The 17079-nt window shown below is 47.2% G+C and overlaps 1 protein-coding gene across 1 annotated transcript; it reads left to right on the top strand.

Moving 5' to 3' along the window:
* The first annotated feature begins 397 nt into the window (after positions 1 to 397).
* On the top strand, positions 398 to 16153 carry Jpt2 (Jupiter microtubule associated homolog 2). The gene is made up of 5 exons (XM_047532741.1): positions 398 to 551; positions 4172 to 4320; positions 8687 to 8829; positions 12936 to 12984; positions 13815 to 16153. Exons 1-5 carry the CDS (start codon positions 508 to 510, stop codon positions 14000 to 14002), a joined length of 573 nt encoding a protein of 190 aa, XP_047388697.1. The 5' UTR covers positions 398 to 507; the 3' UTR covers positions 14003 to 16153.
* The last annotated feature ends 926 nt before the right edge of the window (positions 16154 to 17079 follow it).

The raw sequence follows: 17079 nt of genomic DNA, 5'->3' as shown, positions 1-17079 counted from the left end.
TTGTGCATAAATACATACTAATACTTGATCTAACGACTGTCTTTTGCGCCTGTTTCAACGAGTGCTCCGGGATGCCGCGCAGACGTAGCCCTCGGGCTCCGCGAGCCGAGGCGGGTTGGGGAGTGGGGGGGCGGCGCGCGCAAACTTCGCTCGGTCGCCAGGGCGAGACGGCGCGCCCAAGCGCCTCTGGTTGCTACTGGCCCGAAACCTCCTCGCCCCGCCCCAGCCCGGCGAGGCGGGGTTCCGGGGCGTGCTCCCATCAGGCGCTGCCCGCGTGATGGAGGGCGGGCCAGACCGCGGGCCAATGCGCGCGAGCGGCGCCTGCACAGGCCAATCGCCTGCGGGCGCGACGCCGGCGGGGGGGGGGGGCAGGGTCCAGGCCTCTATAGGCCGCGGAGGAATGATTGGCGCGGGCGACAACCAACCGACGCTGGAGGGCTTGGGTACCTGCGCCAGGCGGGCGGGAACCGTGGCGCGGTGCTGAGGAGGCGCGGGGCGGCGGCCGACATGTTCCAGGGCGCGGACGCCGAGGCCGGCCGGCCTGGGTCCAGGTGTGCGGGCGCGACCGGGAGGGCGGGGTGCCGCGGCCACGTGGCGGGCGACCCTACAGACGCGCGCTGCGGCCCGGCGAAGGCTGGGCGGCGAGTCCCGGGGCTCCGCGGGCTCGGGCTGGCCTTCCCGCGCCGGAACCTCCTGTGCCGGGAGCTGGCCGCGGGTCTCGGGCGCGGAACCGCACCAACGGGTTGGCCGAAGGGAGCCCTGGTTCTGGTGTCTGGTAATGCGGCCCCACCGTGCAAGGGGCACCCATCAGGGTCTCCCACCGCTCCCCGGCAGGGGACACCCAGCAAGGGACGCCCACCCATCTCTGGTAGGGGACCCCCCCGGGTCCTACCCTAGCAGGGTACGCCCACCTCCTGGCAGGTGACACTCGGCAGGGGACCAGCCTCCGGTCGTACCCCGACTGGGGACGTCCACCTCCGGCAGGTGACACCCCGCAGGGGACGCCCACTGCTGCAGGGAACGCCTCCGGCGCACCCATCAAGGAAGTGCCCCATCAGAGCCGCCTGGCAGTGCCACCCGGAAAGCGGTGGCCGAGGGGTGAGGCCGCCCGGGCGGTGGGAGCCTGGCCGCGGAGTGGCCTCCAGAACGCGGGAGGAGAGCCGCCGGGTTGCTGGGCGCTGGCACAGGGTAGCGCAGCCCCGAAGGGAGTTGGCTGCCCTCGCGGCCGCTCGCGGGTCCTGTTTTCTTGTGCCGAGGAAGTTTGGACTGAAAGCATTCTGCTTTGGCCACCATTTATCCCAACTCTTTTAATCTGTAGAGTTGGTGTTTGTGAAGTATTTAGTCCCAAGTCTGTCTCTCACGGCTTCTCCTGAAGCCTCGCCAGTTCCCAAAGACTTTTCTGAAATTGGGGACATGCTCTTAGGAAGGTCAGGGGCCTGGAGACCCTCCAGATGAGAGAGGCTTTGTCAGTCCACCTGAGCCTATGGTGCCCCTTTCTCTTGTGTGTTTTGAATGTTTTTACTGAAGGAAAGGATAACTGGGCACACCCCTGCATTGGGACTTTTCTCCTAAGCATCTTGAGTTTGTTAGTCCTCCCCTCCCCCTTCATGTCCCAGTGATAACTGCTGCTTGTCCCTTCCAGAGGGCCACACTAGGCCATTGTGCGCCTCCCCTCCACCTTTAAAGCCTCTCATTGAACTCTGGTATGGTTTGTGTAAGATGTCCTGGGGCACCTTGGAGGCTGCAAAACCTGGGTGCTGCCTGTTGCTATTATAATGGAGATGGCCCCTGCCCTTCCCAAGATACCAGACTTCTGCATCCTGATGACTGCCAAGATAGCCTGTGCTGCTTCCTTCTCTAGGCTAATTGTTTTTTGTGGTGCTGGGGCCTGAACCCAGGGCCTTGTGCTTGCAAGGCAAGCACTCTACCAACTGAGCTATATCCCCAGCCCTCTAGGCTAGTTTTTGAATAAAATTGAGGAAAGTACACAGAACAAGATTAAATCCTAGATTTCCACCACATTAACATTTTCTATAACTACCACTTACTCCTGTGCCCGTACTATACCCTATGTTTGGGCCCTACCTGTTCCAGAGATAGCTTTGGAGTTCCAGGAGCACCAGATGCCTGTCACATCACTCACAGGAAACACTGAAACCACCCACATGCAGATCTGCCTTTCCCCTTAAACCTGAAGTTCCAGCAGAGGACTTTCCTTTATTCATCTTTTTGTCTGCAGGGTTACCAGTGGTAGGAGCTCAAGAGAAGTGTGAGAGACAGAGACTCAGGCAACATCTCCATCTGAGTATTGACTGTGGGAGTCTGCAGGGATTCTGATAACATCTGTCAGCCTGTGGTGCAGGACCTTGGGTTTGGAAAATAGCTATCTGTGAAATATGTCAGTAAAATAGGAATCTTAACTTATGCTGGCATGAGGCTTGATGCTGAATTCAGTTCAATTCAGGATCACAGATCTCTCGTTTGAAAGCGATGACTGGAGACCATGTTAGGCCCACAACAACTAGTGAAGAAAAATACGGAGAATGTCCAGGGCTGTGTGATTTAGAAGTGGAAGTCAAATGCCTCACCTTGTCCCTTAACACCCTGCTTTACCTAAGACTTTGTTAAACTCCTGCTAACTTAAACCTGATTATTGGTTAGTTTAAAAAATTATTTTTCACTCAAAACTGAATTTTTCCCCCTTCATCAGATCCTTTAGGAAGTACTAACTACTGAACAGACAGGTCTGGCACATCTACTTCCCTTCGTCCCAGAAAGAGAGACGGCACTCTTCAGAGGCCTGCCAGTGCGTGCGAGGCATCTTCATGGGTCTCTCTTTAGGCTGTGACTCTGTTGGGGACCCTTTCTGCTGCCCTGCCTGACTGCAACAACCCTGTTCACATAAGATTACAGTGGTTGGCTGGCTCCCTTTCCAGCTTTTGGAGGAAACAAAGACATTTAAATACATTGTTTTTGTTAACAAACCTTGAGCATTTAGTGCTTGCATAGCTTTGTAGTGAAGCCTAACCTTAGCTGTTATGTGGTGCTCAATCCTCTAAATCCAAGTATTTCAAAATGTCCTGAGTCAGACTGTATCATTGCTTGAGACCTGGTAAAAGGGAATGAGCCGCTCAACTGGTTTAAAATTCAATTTCAAAAGGCCCCTCCCCTGAATTGTGTTTTAAAACTTTTAAAAGATGCATATGAACTCCATGTTTCTCCATGTTACTATTGTAGACCTTTGCTCTTGGGTGTCAGCATAGCTTTGTGGCAGTTCTTCAGGTCTGCAGTTGTAATAAAAGATGACTCAAAAGCTAGGCACAGTGGCTCACACCTGTAGTCCCATGATTTTTTAGAAACTGGAGCAGGAGGATTATAAGTTCAAAGCCAACCTTGGCAATTTAGTGTGACCCTGTGTCAGAATAAAAAATAAAAAGGACTGGAGAGGTAGCTAGGTAGTAGAGCTCCCCTAGATTCAATCCTGAGTACCATCCCCGAAGAAGTTTTTTCAAAATGCAGTACTTTAAAAAAAAAAATTTTTTTTTTTTTTTTTTTTGTAGCACTGAGGATTGGACCGAGGGGCACTCTCCCACCAAGCTACACCTCAGCTCTTTTTTAAAATTTTGAGGCAGGGTCTCACCTCAAACTTGCAATCCTCCTGCTTTAGCATCCCAAGTTGCTGGGATTATGGGGATGTGCCACTGTGCCCCACTTATAATATTAAGATTCTAACCTAATATATACAGTGTGGTAGCATAAAAGATGTGATTAAAGAGATGTTTTGTTCTCTTCTTCATGCTATCTTGGAATCTGCTATGTAGCTTACCTTTAGTTCTTTAGAGGGTCTCTTTTCCTCAGTTGCCTTGTCGCCAGGGCTTCCTACTAGTGCACACAGGTCCTACCTTGGGGGTCAGGCTTGATCTATGGGTAAATATTGGATGTCCAACAGTCTTCTAGAAACCTTTCATCTTTGTCCTTTCCTTTTTTTTGGCAGTACTAGGAATAGAATAAGGGGCCCTACAGCCCGATTTGTTTGCAGTGGTATTAAGTAGTTGTGTGGCCTCCACAGACATTGAAGCATGGTTCTACCCTGGCTAGTTGTGCTGTAGCCCTACCATATACAAGTGTATGTGGTAGCCAATAGTAACTCAAGTTTGCTCTCTGCTCGTAGGGCCATGAAGCCCCCAGGAGGAGAATCCAGCAATCTTTTTGGAAGTCCAGAAGAAGCTGTTCCTTCAAGCAGGCCTAATAGGATGGCATCGAATATTTTTGGACCAAGTGAAGAACCTCAGAATGTACCCAAGAGGACAAACCCCCCAGGTGTGGGCCTTTGTTAATCCCAGATGGTTCGGCCTCTACCTAGTTTCTCTTCTGTTCTTTTAAATATGTTGTAGTTCTTTATATTGATCCCTTCAGATATTTTCTGGTATAGGTGACCCCTTGTCATTAGAGTTCTTGCTGTTACTTTCTGCCTGGAAGTGGCTTGATGATGTGAAAGCACCAAGGGTACTACGGTGAGTGATGGGCCTCTGCTTGAGATTCCTGAAGTTGTATGGAAATGATTGTATATGCAGACATATTTCCTAGGGAGGGAGAGTGTGACTCTGACTTTAGTAGATTAAAACTACTAGGCAGAGCTGGCCTAGCAGGCACTGAGACAGTTCTTCAGAATTTAACACATTGTCTAGTGGCTATAGAGGGAAGAATATTTGAACAGGTTTCTCTTGACTGATAGACTGTCCTGTTGAGTAACCACACAGTGACAGTTACCTAGTAGTTTTCCCATGTCTGTCTGTGAGGGGACAGCAAAGTTTGTTCCATCCTTCAGAGACTTGAGAGGCCATCTGTGAGAGTATATGCTAGAGTCAGCTAGAACTGCTCCCTACCTCATGCCAGTTCTGAATATAAATATTTCTTGACCAAATGTAAAAGCAGCAGATTTAAAAACTAGTTTTTTGTTCATTTGGTTGTTGGGGGTGGATGCCGATTTTGCTTCTGAATGTAGCTATAGCCAGTAGTTCTTAATAAGTGACTAATATTCCCATGGTTCCAGTTTGAATTTGGGGCCAGGAGTGGTCAGCCCAAATACCCTTTGTACCCACTGGTACAGTACAGAACAGTACCTTTTGTACAAGACAGAAACAAATTCCAGCCAGGAGTGGTGACTCATGCCTGTAATCCCAGCAGCTCGGGAGGCTGAGGCAGGAGGATGGAAAGATCAAGGCCAACTGCAGCAACATAGCGAGGTCTTAAGCAACCTAGACCCTGTCTCCGAAAAAAATTTTAAAAAGGGCTGAGAACATGTCTTATTGATTAAGTGCCCCTGGGTTCAATCTCCAGTACCAAAAAAAGTGCCAAATGTGTGTCTGGAGTTGTCTTTAAACTTGTCATCACAGCACATCCAGCTCTCTGGAGGGTGTGGCAGTGCCTCTGCCCATCCCATAGACTCTCGTGTCCCCACATGCTCTCGTGCCCTTGGGGAGACTAAGCCCCCAGGAATGGTCATTTACCTCTGGTTGTGCATGGTCACAAGGTGTAGTGACAGCCATTTTGGCTGCCTTTATCAGGCTTCTGCATCTTGTGGTTTTGGAGTGGGTTTTTTTTTTTTTGCATCCTTCTAGGTACTCTTTGGAAACAGTACATGAAGCCTGTGAGGCAGAACCAGTTGTCATGTCCACCTCAAGTGCCAAGGTCTTGTCCTCATTGCTGTGCTCAGTCACCCATGCTCAGCATTGCAGCCCTCCAGTTAGAGGGCCTGACCAGAGAAAGTGTTCAGAGGCACTTGCTCTCCTATGTGGGTAGCTTACCTCTGACAGCCAAGGAAGGCTTGCAGGAGGTGGCCTTCAATGTCCCGTTTCATCTTCACTGCAGTCTCCTTCTCTGCGAACCCGTACGGTGAGCGCATGCCACTTCTGTCAATGCAGTGTTTTTGGTTTTAGGGTTTTGGGTGGTTTTTTTTTTTTTTTCCAGATAGCAGGAATTGATCCCAGAGACACCCAACCATTGCAACCATTGAGCCATATCCCCAGTCCTTTTTATTTTTTTATTTTGGGACAGGGTTCACTAAGTTGCTGAGACTAGCTTTGAACTTGAATTCTCCTGCCTTAGCCTCCCCAGTCGCTGGGATTGAATTTGTTTATTTTTTAAACAGGGTATTGAACCTGTGGTGCTTAACCATTGAACTACATCCCCAGCCTCTCCCCTGGCGGACCTCCCTCCTCCACCTTGTTTTAGAGACAGGGTCTTGCTAAATTGTTGAGGCCTGCCTGAACTTGTGATCCTCCTGCCTCCATCTTGTCTCTCGAGTACTGGGATTACTGGTGTGCTCTACTGCAACTTTGCTTCAGTTTTCAGTGAATTCAGGCATCTTTTCTTAACAACTGGATTCATCTTTTAAGGAAAAGGTTGAGTAATAGCTATATGGTATTAATTACTTCTTTATAAAGTTCAGAAACAACTCTTGTTCAGGATTACGCATAGGTATGGTGAAACTGTGTAAGTAAAATAACAAGTCTGTGGCTTCCAGAAAATTCAGGAGTGGGATAATCTTGGGCGAGAGGGAAGGGGCACACAGGGAGTTCCTGGGAATCGGCACTGTTCTCTCTGCCCTGGGTGGTACTTCCCTTATGTCTGTTGTGTAATTATTTATAGTAAGTATACCCTGAGAAATTTTCCTTCACAATTGAAAAAATGTTTTTTAATTAACAGTGTCTTTGACCAAAATTTTTTGTTAAAAAAAAAAAAAATACGTTTTGTGTGTGTGTGTTAAAAAATTAGGTAAGTCTTTGTGAGCAACCGGAGTATGACTCAACAGGGGTGGTCCCTCCCCATCACAGTCCGGCCACATTTGCTAGCATGGTCAGTGGCATCACCAGTAGCTTCCCCAGCAGGCTGTGCTGCTCAACCACTTAACCTTACCAGCTGGTTTGGTCTCACCAGCAACCCTAGGGATGTATTATTGAAGTTGAGAAGGTGACGTAGTTTGTCTGAGGTCACACAGTTAATAACGAGTAACTGAGCAGGAGCTTGGACCTAAGCAGCCTGGCCATAGAGTGCTGGTCCTTCATACCATGCAATTGCTGGTTTCCTCTTTGGAAGGTGTTCAGTGTGGGTTTGGACCACTGGGAGGTCCATGGTTGAGACCAGGAGGTTTGTAGTCACCCTAAAGTTATATGAGGGCGTGGTGCATGATTTTCTGCAGCAAGTTTCACATACTTCAAGGTGTTCTGCCCCTGTCAAAAGAGAGCATCCCTGGCCTATACTCAACCTGCTCAGTGCTGTTACAGCCTCATCGAAGCTGCAGCCCATAGCATAGAAACTGACATCTCCCAGAAGGCTGCTCTGTTAGCAGTGTGACAACTAACAAGAGGAGACCCCAGCTGAACCCCTTCCCTAAGACTGTGGCTTCTCTAGGTGAGTCATGAGGTGTTCATCCTGTGGCAGCTAAAAAGTAACTTTAAAATGTAATTTTTTGAAGACAAAACATAAAAAGTAAGACCCTGTCTCAAAAAATTAAAGGACTGGGGATACAGTTCAGTGATAGAGCACCCCTGGGTTCAGTCTACAGTACCATAAAAATAAATAAATAAGGAGTTAGCTTTCTTATGCCATTGCACTTGGTGAGAGGCAGGGGTGAAGTAATCATTTTTCTTATTCAGATATAAGTGAATAAGACCCCTCTTAAACTAAGTTGTTGATACTGCATAGATTGTTGTGCACAATTATTTATACACAGAACAGTACATTCAGGAAGTATTTCTTTACTTTTATGCAGAAAACACAGCTGGTATTTATTAGGTGTTTTTATCCTGGGCATGGTTCCCAGCCTTTGACCTAGGAGCTGTAGCCACAAACTGAGTATTCATACACCCCTGAGAGGGTGGTCCTTTTATTGTCCTTATTCTATAGATGAGAGTTTAGGGGCATAGAAAAACCAAGTAACTTTCACACAGCCACACAGCTGTGGTGGGTGCGTTTTTGTGTCGACTATAAGTTGGTGCACCAGGACAATAACTTCGATGATTCCTGCTCCATCTAGCACAGTGCTTTGGGGAAGGGGTCTGCTGGTATCATACAGCAGCCGTGTTCTGCCCTGACATGGGCATCAAGGCCTTCACATGCTATATCCAGGCCACAGCCATCAGCTCATAAGAAGTTCCATCTGCCTACATTTTGTCACGGCTTATCAGTTCACTCACGGTTGGCAGCAAGGATGCTACAAATCCCTTAATTTGCTGACATTTCTGGTCATTGCTTGAAGTTCCAGCCAGAATGAGGTCAGAATGACTAATAAAAGTTGTTTTCCAGATTACAGGTTTGCCTTGAATAGGGCATGTTACTAATTTCAGACCTCTGTGTGAGTGAAACACTTACCTGTGCTTTTAATTCTCTGGAGAACTTTTCCTGAGTTTAATGAGAGACTCTTCAGTAGGAAAGCACTAACTACTCAGGGTTAAGGAACTCTAGAGGGAAAATATGCAGTGTTACTCCCTCTCCTTTCCAGAGACTGGGTTGGGTCTAGACATGAAGGCCGAATAGGCCTCAAGCAAAAGTTGACTGAATGTCTCAACCCGGTGCCTGGCACCCAGGACGGTCACAAGGCTGTGAGAAGCTCTCTGAGGTGATGACCTGAGGAGTAGATCAGGTGGGTGTTGTGGTGTTCACTGTCCTGTGATTGTTTCTGCAGGGGGGAAAGGAAGTGGTATCTTTGACGAATCAACTCCTGTGCAGACCCGACAACGTCTGAACCCACCTGGTGGGAAGACCAGTGACATTTTTGGGTCCCCAGTCACTGCCACTTCACCCCTGGCACACCCAAACAAGCCCAAGGTATGGACTACATTCAGATAGCAGACATGAGAGAAAAACAAAAGATGAGCCCAGACTCTTAAAAAGCTTCAGGGCAGGTCTGCCATGTTATTAGGGGGAGAAGGTAGACATCGTTGATTTTGCTGTGGTCATTTGTTACTGGGTTGGGGAGCTCCCTAGTCACCCAGGAAACATTCCAACCTTGTGATGATTGAGCCCTGGGGGACGTGGTTCTCTCGGTGTGTCAGCAGTAGCAGATGGCTTCAGAGGCAGCCTCTCTGGCCTTCACCATGTGCCTGAGGGATAGCAACTGAACACCTGGTGCTTGAACTTGCCCCTCATGGGTCTTTCATGATTTTTCATTCTGGAGAGGAAGGGTGGTAGCTCTTGATGGCATTTCCTTCTCCACACAAGGTCCAAGGCCTCATGCTTATTACCTGAGTGGATTCATGGTGCAGTGGCATCTATAGGGTCAGGTAGCAAGGGTCTCCTCACCTGCAGTGCCATCTTAGAGGCTTACTGGGCAATGTGACCCCAGACGTGGCCTTAGCAAGTGTTGACCATGGCTGTGGACTTCCTGGGCTGAGGCTGAGGTAGAGGCTTGACGAAGCGCCTGCACAGCCCTCACCTAAACATTTGTTTGACGGGCGGCTGGACATTCTGGGGGTTTACTTTGGCCAGAATTCATCAACTATAAAACCTAGAATTTTATTGTTACTTAATTATTCGCATTATTTTTAAACTTTTCCATCTTTTTTTGTGGCCAAAAGATAGTGTCCAGTTCTCTAAAACAAAAATCGTACACATTTCTGGAGCTGCTTGTGTATGAACCATCACTGCATTCTTGTCGGTTCACATCTCAGATGATGGCCCACAGTCCATGAATGGAAATGGAAATGTGAAAAAAAAAAAGACCTCGCGAGGCGAAGAGAAAATGAGAACAGATGAGAGGACGACACAGAGAGCCTGGTTGGATCAGCCCATGTCTCCTGTGCTGGCCTGTCTGAAGCGATGTCTCTTCCAGGTTGGAGTTCCAGGTGCCAGGCATGAGCACCACATGGGTATGAGATTGTGATGCTCATTTCAAAGACGGCATCTTTTTGTGACGTACCTGTGGGAACTGCTGCACCTTGGCTGACCCAGAAATGTCCTAAAGGTTAGCAGTTCTCTGCAAGAAAAACCTTTAATTATCTGAACCTAAGAGGAGGAAGCTTTGGATTCATCGGTTCCCATGAAAGAAGAATGTGGGCATAGAACAAAGGATATGGCTTACCTGGGTTTATTAAACCTAAAGGTCTTTTGACCCAGGAGCATCAGACATCCCCAGCCTTACTGGAAAAATGGCCAGTTCCGAGCTGAGGACGGAGAATGTAGGAGATGAGCCTGGAACATTGTACAGTGCCAGAAAACCATCATAGGTGCTAGGCTGTGTCTGGAGGATCAGAAACCATCTTTGAGGTTTGTGGCCTTGGGCCACAGAGGGACCATTTGGTCCTCAATTAGTACGGTAATCACAAAGGATTAAAATTCACCAACTATTTAGAATTCATAGGTTAAAAGATATCTTTTGAAATCTTTGAAGAATGCCAGAAAACCAACTCATTGTTTTGAAATCTGGTGAAGAACAAAAGTGGAATGTATAACCAGCTTTTCCTGTGTGAAGTGTTTGTCAGGATGACAGCTGTTGAAGGAAAGTTCCACTTTATAAAAGTACTGAAGGAGCCAGGCATAGTGGCCACACCTGTAATCCCATTTTCTTGGGAGGCTTAGGCGAAGGATTATTAGGAGCCAGCTTGGGCCACTGAGTGGGACCTTGTATGTTTAGAAAAGACTCCAGGTTATAAATGAAGGAGTAATAATACTGCCATGTTGCCAGCATGGGATGAACTCATGTACCCACACAGTGGTCATCAGTGGCTGCTGATAGCACAGAAAGAGAAACAGCAAAGAGTTAGGGCCTCGATGTGGAAGTCCAACGTGGGCCACCTCGAGGTTAGTTTGTCAATAAAAAGCCCAAAGTGAATCAAAACCACATTTTAAAATAATGATGTCACATATATGCACTCAGAACAGTGCAACATATAGGAAAATACATGACAAATGATGCGATTCTCAAGATGAAAAAGAGAGAAAGGCTGAGCACAGTAATCCCAGCTACTCAGGAGGGTCACAAGATTGAGGCCAGCCCAGTAACTTAGTGAGGCCCTAGTCCAAGTGAAGACAGGACTAAGGATGAAACTCAGTAGTAGAGTGCTTGTGCACGACTCTGGGTTCAGTCCTTAGTACAGCAAAAACAACGAAGCTGAAGAGGGGCTGGATATAGCCCAGTGGCAGAGCACTGGCCTAGCATAAATAAGGCCTGGGCTTGGCCCCCAGCACCAGCCAAAGCAAAAACAATACCAAATGAGAAAGTAGTCCCTATCAGAATCCAAGTAGGTTTGTAGAAATGGGAAAACTCATTCAAAAATTCACATGAATTCTCAAAGGACCCCAAATAGCCACAAAACAGGCTTGGAAGATAAAACATGGAAGCCCACGCATCCCAACTTCAAGTCTTGCTTGTATTAACAGTAACCAAAATGGCACAATGACAATGCGAGGACAGACATGTTGACCAGTGAACCTTCACATCTGTGATCACTGGTTTTGTTTTTTTCTACAAGAGTACCAAGATCATTCAGTGGGGAAGTAAAACAAAGTCTCTTCAACAAATGGTGTTGGGAAATTGAGTACGTACACAGAAAAAGATAAGGTTAGACTTACCTTACACCATGAAAAAAAAAATTAAATTGGTTCAAAGACCTAAAATAGAAAGCAAAAATCATAAAATTCATAAAAATAAAATATAGGGACAAATCTTTGTGATCTTGGATTTGACACTGATTTCTTAAATATGACATAAACAATAGACAATAAAATGTAAAATAAATTGGACTTCACAAAAATTAAAAGCATGGTTTGCATCCCAAGGACAATCAAGAAACTGGAAAGACAACCCACAGGGTGGGAAAAAATACTTAACTAACCAGAGTATGTAGAGGTCTTATAATTCAGTAACAACAAAAAAAAATTCAAAATGAGCAATGAACTTGAATAGACATTTCTCCAAAGATATACAAATAATAATCACATAAATGGGTACACAACTTCAGTGGTCATTAGGGAAATAAGAAACGACATGAACACTGCCTCAGACTCTCTGGGGCACCTGGAAAACGATGAATTAGAACCTCGGATGTTGGTAGTGAGGATGCGAAGTCATTCAGCAGTTGTGGAAGTTAGTTTGGCAGGCAGTTCCTCAGAAAGTTAAGCCTAGAGACGCTATTATTCAGCAATCCCAGGAAGATTTGGAAAACGAGTTGGGTGTGGTGGCACTACCTTGGATCCCAGCTATTTGGCTCTGTAACTTAGGAAGACCCTGTCTCAAAAAGGATTGGGGGGGCGGGTTAGTGGTAAACCACCCTGGTTCCATCTCTAGTAACAAAACCAAAACAGATTCAGGCTGATACTTGGACACATTTTCATAGCAGCATTGATCACGATAGCTGAAGGTGGAAGCTGCCCACGTGTCTGTCAGCAGAGCAGTGGGTGAACAGTGTAGTCAAGCCACAGTCATGTGCTGCTATTGTCAGGACTGCAGTTCTGACATGGTGTAATGTGGACAAGCCTTGAAAGCACTAGTGTTTTAAATTTGATATTGAAGAAATAGTTTTTATAGTTTTGAGTCCATTATGATTATATTTTTCAGGGCCACAACTTGAAATATTTATGGACAAATGAAATATCTGGGGCTTGCTTCAGAGTAATCCAGAGGAGGGACAGACAGGAATGGAGGTTGGGGTGTGGTATGTTTATTCTCACATGGCTGCAAGTCTACATTGCAGTAGTACAGCAGGTCCCGTGGGCTCACTGTCCTCTCTACTTTTTTGGTGTTGCTGGGGATTGAACCCAGGAACTCATCCAAGCCTGACCTTTGAGCTGCATCTTAGCAGCTTGGTAAAGCAGTCCATGAGAAAAACATGTTTTGGAAGTTAAACTGTAGTCATCCATACCTGGGTTTCACTGTCTACCTGAGTATGGGGAGAAAGGTTCTGGATCCAGCACTGACCTGACTTGTATTGCTGCAGGATCACGTGTTCTTGTGTGAAGGAGAAGACCCAAAGCCGGACCCTAAAGGTGAGCTGGTTTCCTACCATCTGGCTTGTGTACCCCACAGTGTTCTGTGGAGAGTAGGCCCCATACCCCCAGGCCAGCTGAGCAGAGAAGTATACTACAAGAGGAGGTAGCCTTTGAAGAAGGCTGGGGAAACAGGCGGGGTTTTTACCTCCTTATCACCGCTTATCAGCATGGACCTATAAGCTATCTTTTTCTAGAAGGTCATCAGTGTCCTGAAGAGCACAGAACTAAAACCCCAGTGAACTAATGACCTAGGCTAGAGCTCTTTGAACCCAGAAGAAACTGGGTATGAGGCTTGTGTGGTGGGACAGCTGAGCTGGGTGTGTGCTGTGGTCTCTAGGCTAACAGGGTATGGGTTTCTGCTTTGGGTTTGCTGTTCCTTTCAGCTGATGAACAGGATCCTGAGAATGTCCATCCTTCCTTCAGAAAGTTTCCAGTAATGGTGACCAGAAACCTCATCTGTGCTTGTCAGACCCCAGCTGGGCACACTCATTCCTTTTCAGTCTCACTCAGAACATTTCTTTTTTTATGGTTGAGGCAGGAGAGACTGGAGTATAACATGCAAAATAAAGAAATAATTAACTTCTTTAGGAAGATACCAAGGAATGTTTATAGTTATCAGCCCCAGCTTTATGGTCAGTGCCAGAACTGCATCTCCTTCAGCTGAGCTGTCTTGGTGCAAGAGGGTGTGCCTGATCTCACCTCCCCTTTCCCTGTCCCCATGTTGGATTTTTCGTGAGCTGCTCTGTGATGCCGACTGCTGCTCAAGGCAGCTTGCCAATTGGGCAGTAGTTGTCTCTGATGGGCACTGTACTGACTTTGTCCCACAGCTGCAGTGAGCACCTCTATCCGAGAAGAATCGGGAGACAAAGGCAGCTCGAGAGGAGCAGACCACACCAAGGCACCTGAGCCCACACCCACAGCTGACAGCCATGAGCCCAGGCTGGGGCCAAGGCCTCGCTCTCACAACAAGGTCCTGAACCCACCGGGAGGCAAATCCAGCATCTCCTTCTACTAAAAGGCTACTGCTCTGCCTGTAGCCAGACCAGAAACTCAAGATACAGTATTGAAAGTTTATCGTTTTCTTTAGCCCAAATTAAAGGGAGTGGGAGAGGGTTGCCCTGTGTGAAGCTGGCTGCTCAGAGGACCGGGCCTTCCAGACTGCAAGCCACATGTTTGGGATGGGGATAAGAGAGGGCTCCCCTGATGTCTGCTTATTCGTTCTGATGGAGCAGGACTCTAAGGTAGGCAAGGGCAGGGAGATGGTGCTGCACAGCAAGAGGCTTGGTGGGCCCTTCCAGGAGCTGTCTCCTGCTGATTAGGTATCCAGGAACAGCTGAAGAAACCCAGTCCGTCTTGTAGCATGGAGAGGAGGCAAAGACAGAGCTATCAGGAAGGCAGTGGGAGACCACCAAACCTAGCGTTGTCCTCATTTTATCCCGTGTGTCATCCTGCTCTCCTGAAACATCGTGACTGCTTTTCCTCAGCAGTAGTCAACTAGAACCAAACAGTTGTCCTCAGCCTACCCCAGTCCTCTGAGTTGCCCAATTTCTGCACCTCAAACAGTAACCACATGTCACTAAGAATCTACCTTTTTGTCTCGGACTTGCCTTGGTCCTTGACGTGCTAGATTTACTTGTAGATTGTTCCTTTTCCCCTCATCAGCCTTGAGTCTGGGCTTTTGTTCTTCACTGAGGGTGTGAAGCTCATTTCCAAAGCCACACTTCTGCAGGTGAGGCTCACTGGTCTCTGCAGGTCTTAAAAGCTATTCACACACACCCCACCCCATACCTGAGTACAGGGCTTATTCAGATCCTTCCTGTGTCTTTCTTCCTGTAATTGGTAGGAATGCTTGAGAACCTTGGGTTCTTAGGTTGGTTTCTTTGCTAATATCTAAAAAGCTATTTTCAAGTACCAGCTTCACATAAATGCCTATGGACTTGGTTTCTGACATCTTCCAGAAAGAAGTCCACTGCCTCAGCCACCTTTAGAAACTTAGCAGAACCTCTGGACTATACTATAAACAGGTCAGGGTGACAAGTAGTCTCAGCAAAATCACAACTCAACCACCAGCAGATGCTGGGCCGACTTGAGTTGTATTGGTTCATCTGCCAGGCAGAGATCCCTCCCTATCCACTACAGCCTTGGTTCCCTGCTTCCCTCATGGTGGGCACATTAACAGGAGAGGGCTTGGGTGGCATGGCTGTTGCTTTAAGTGCCTATGGGGCTCATGCCAGGTGCTAGGAACATCCTCCATGTCCTTCAGCTTTGGACAAATGGTAGGTCTTATGTGGTCTCTCTGGCCTAGCTGCTTGAGTACCTGCAGGAGCTGTCCTCCAGCCTCTGACTCCTGACTCATGGAGGGGTCTACATGTGACTTGTCAACCAAAGAATCTTAACCCCTTCAGCTGTGCTGTAAACCATGGAGCTAAAAAACATGTTCCGTGTAACTCCTGTTCAAAGTCATTTATGAGAACATTGGAATTTGGGGGTGGGGAGAGTTCCCACCAAAAAGAACTTAAATGTTGCCTAGCTTTTTAAGCCAAAACCCACTAACTTGTTTAAGTTACATGGAAATAGTGTTAATGGTAGCTGTGAACCACCATTTGTAATGATGTTTTCTTAGAGAAAATGAATTGTGAATTCTAAATCAGATTGCCAAGAGGAAATCTGACATTACTGTGCTGGTCCCTGCTATCATCCCAGTGAGAAGGAAGCGCCATGTTCCACCCACTGGCAGGGATTTCTGTATGTGTTTGGGGAAATTCAACCTACTGCAGTGTCCCTGGGCAGCAGTGCCCTGCCTTACTTCTGTCCCTGCCTCCCACTTCTTGTCCTCTGAGTCTGCTGGGCAATGTGCTCACTGCAGGAACAGAGACACTGCCCAGGTGAGCCCAGCAGTGTGGTTGTGGTGGGCACCTGTGTTAGGAAGATGCTGTCTGTATGTGGACACATCCTATTCTCAACCTCCAAGATACATTGAGAAACTAGTCTATTTTTATTAAGCCTTAAATTTTTTTTAATAACATCTGGTGCCAATATGTTTCTAGAGCTGTATCAAAACAAGAAACCTGTCCTCACATCACAATGCAATTTTGATAGGAACATTTTGTTATTTTTACAAGGCAGAATTAGGAATAATGGTTGAATTAAACTTAGTAACCATGTACTCAAAAAGTCTTTGCCTGTTTTGTGTGTGTTCTCTCCTCGTCTGTCCATTCTGCAAACAAAATGCCTTAAGTTGGCTCCTTTCCCCCTCAGCTCTTTGGTAAGTTTGTCTCCCCTGCCATTTAATCTAGAGGGTACCCAAACTAGTCTTAGAGCTTTGAGTAGGCTATGTGTGGTGGCCATGCCTGTGATCCCAGTGAGGGAGACAGGCAGTAGTACACTTGTCGGTTCCAGGCTAGCCTCAGCAACTTAGCAAGCCCCTGCTGTTAAGGAAGTGCAGATTGGATATCTTTCCTCTGTTGGCCTTAGCTATTTTGTTACATCCCCAAGCAAACTTAATATCGTCATATGTGTAATGTGGACTCATGAAAATGAAATGGAGACTGCCTGTCCTGAGAGGCCCCCTCTAGGAGACTCCACATGATTCTGCCAGCTGGTTCAGGGCTTCAGATGAAAACCACGTCCTCACAGAGAAAGCTCTCATGGATTACTGGGAACACTATCTTTACTTGTTCATCCACAGGATGGGAAGTGTAGAGCAAGTCCAAGAACTGGGTTAGGCACTGACATTAAAATACCTATTAATAGCAGCTGCTTAAGCTCAGGTCAGTCGCTGAAATCTGAGTCAGTTCATGTCCCCAGAGTTGGGCAGTGGACCCTGGTGGCTTTATCAGCGTTAGGGTGAGAGCCAGAATAACAAACATCAGAGGTGGTGTTTGAAGTCTTGTTTCTAGTTCAGAAACGCACCAGCTCTTGTGACAGCATCACTTGCTCTGTTATATGAGAGATACTTCAGGGAATCAAACTTTGCAAGCAGGTATATATCGCGGGAATTGGACCCAGGGGAGTCACTGAGTCACATCCCCAGCCCTTGTTTTTATTTTTTATTTTTTTATTTTTATTGTAAACAAATGGGATACATGTTTC

Source organism: Sciurus carolinensis, chromosome 18 (assembly GCF_902686445.1).
Source record: "Sciurus carolinensis chromosome 18, mSciCar1.2, whole genome shotgun sequence".
NCBI classification, from domain to species: domain Eukaryota; kingdom Metazoa; phylum Chordata; class Mammalia; order Rodentia; family Sciuridae; genus Sciurus; species Sciurus carolinensis.
This window is presented reverse-complemented; position numbering and strand designations above follow the sequence as displayed.

Coding starts and splice junctions, on each gene's coding strand:
- Jpt2 (XM_047532741.1), top strand. CDS start 508: ATGTTCCAGGGCGCGGACGCCGAGGCCGGCCGGCCTGGGTCCAG. Junction 4,321..8,686: donor CAAGAGGACAAACCCCCCAG/GTGTGGGCCTTT, acceptor TTGTTTCTGCAG/GGGGGAAAGGAAGTGGTATC. Junction 8,830..12,935: donor CACACCCAAACAAGCCCAAG/GTATGGACTACA, acceptor GTATTGCTGCAG/GATCACGTGTTCTTGTGTGA.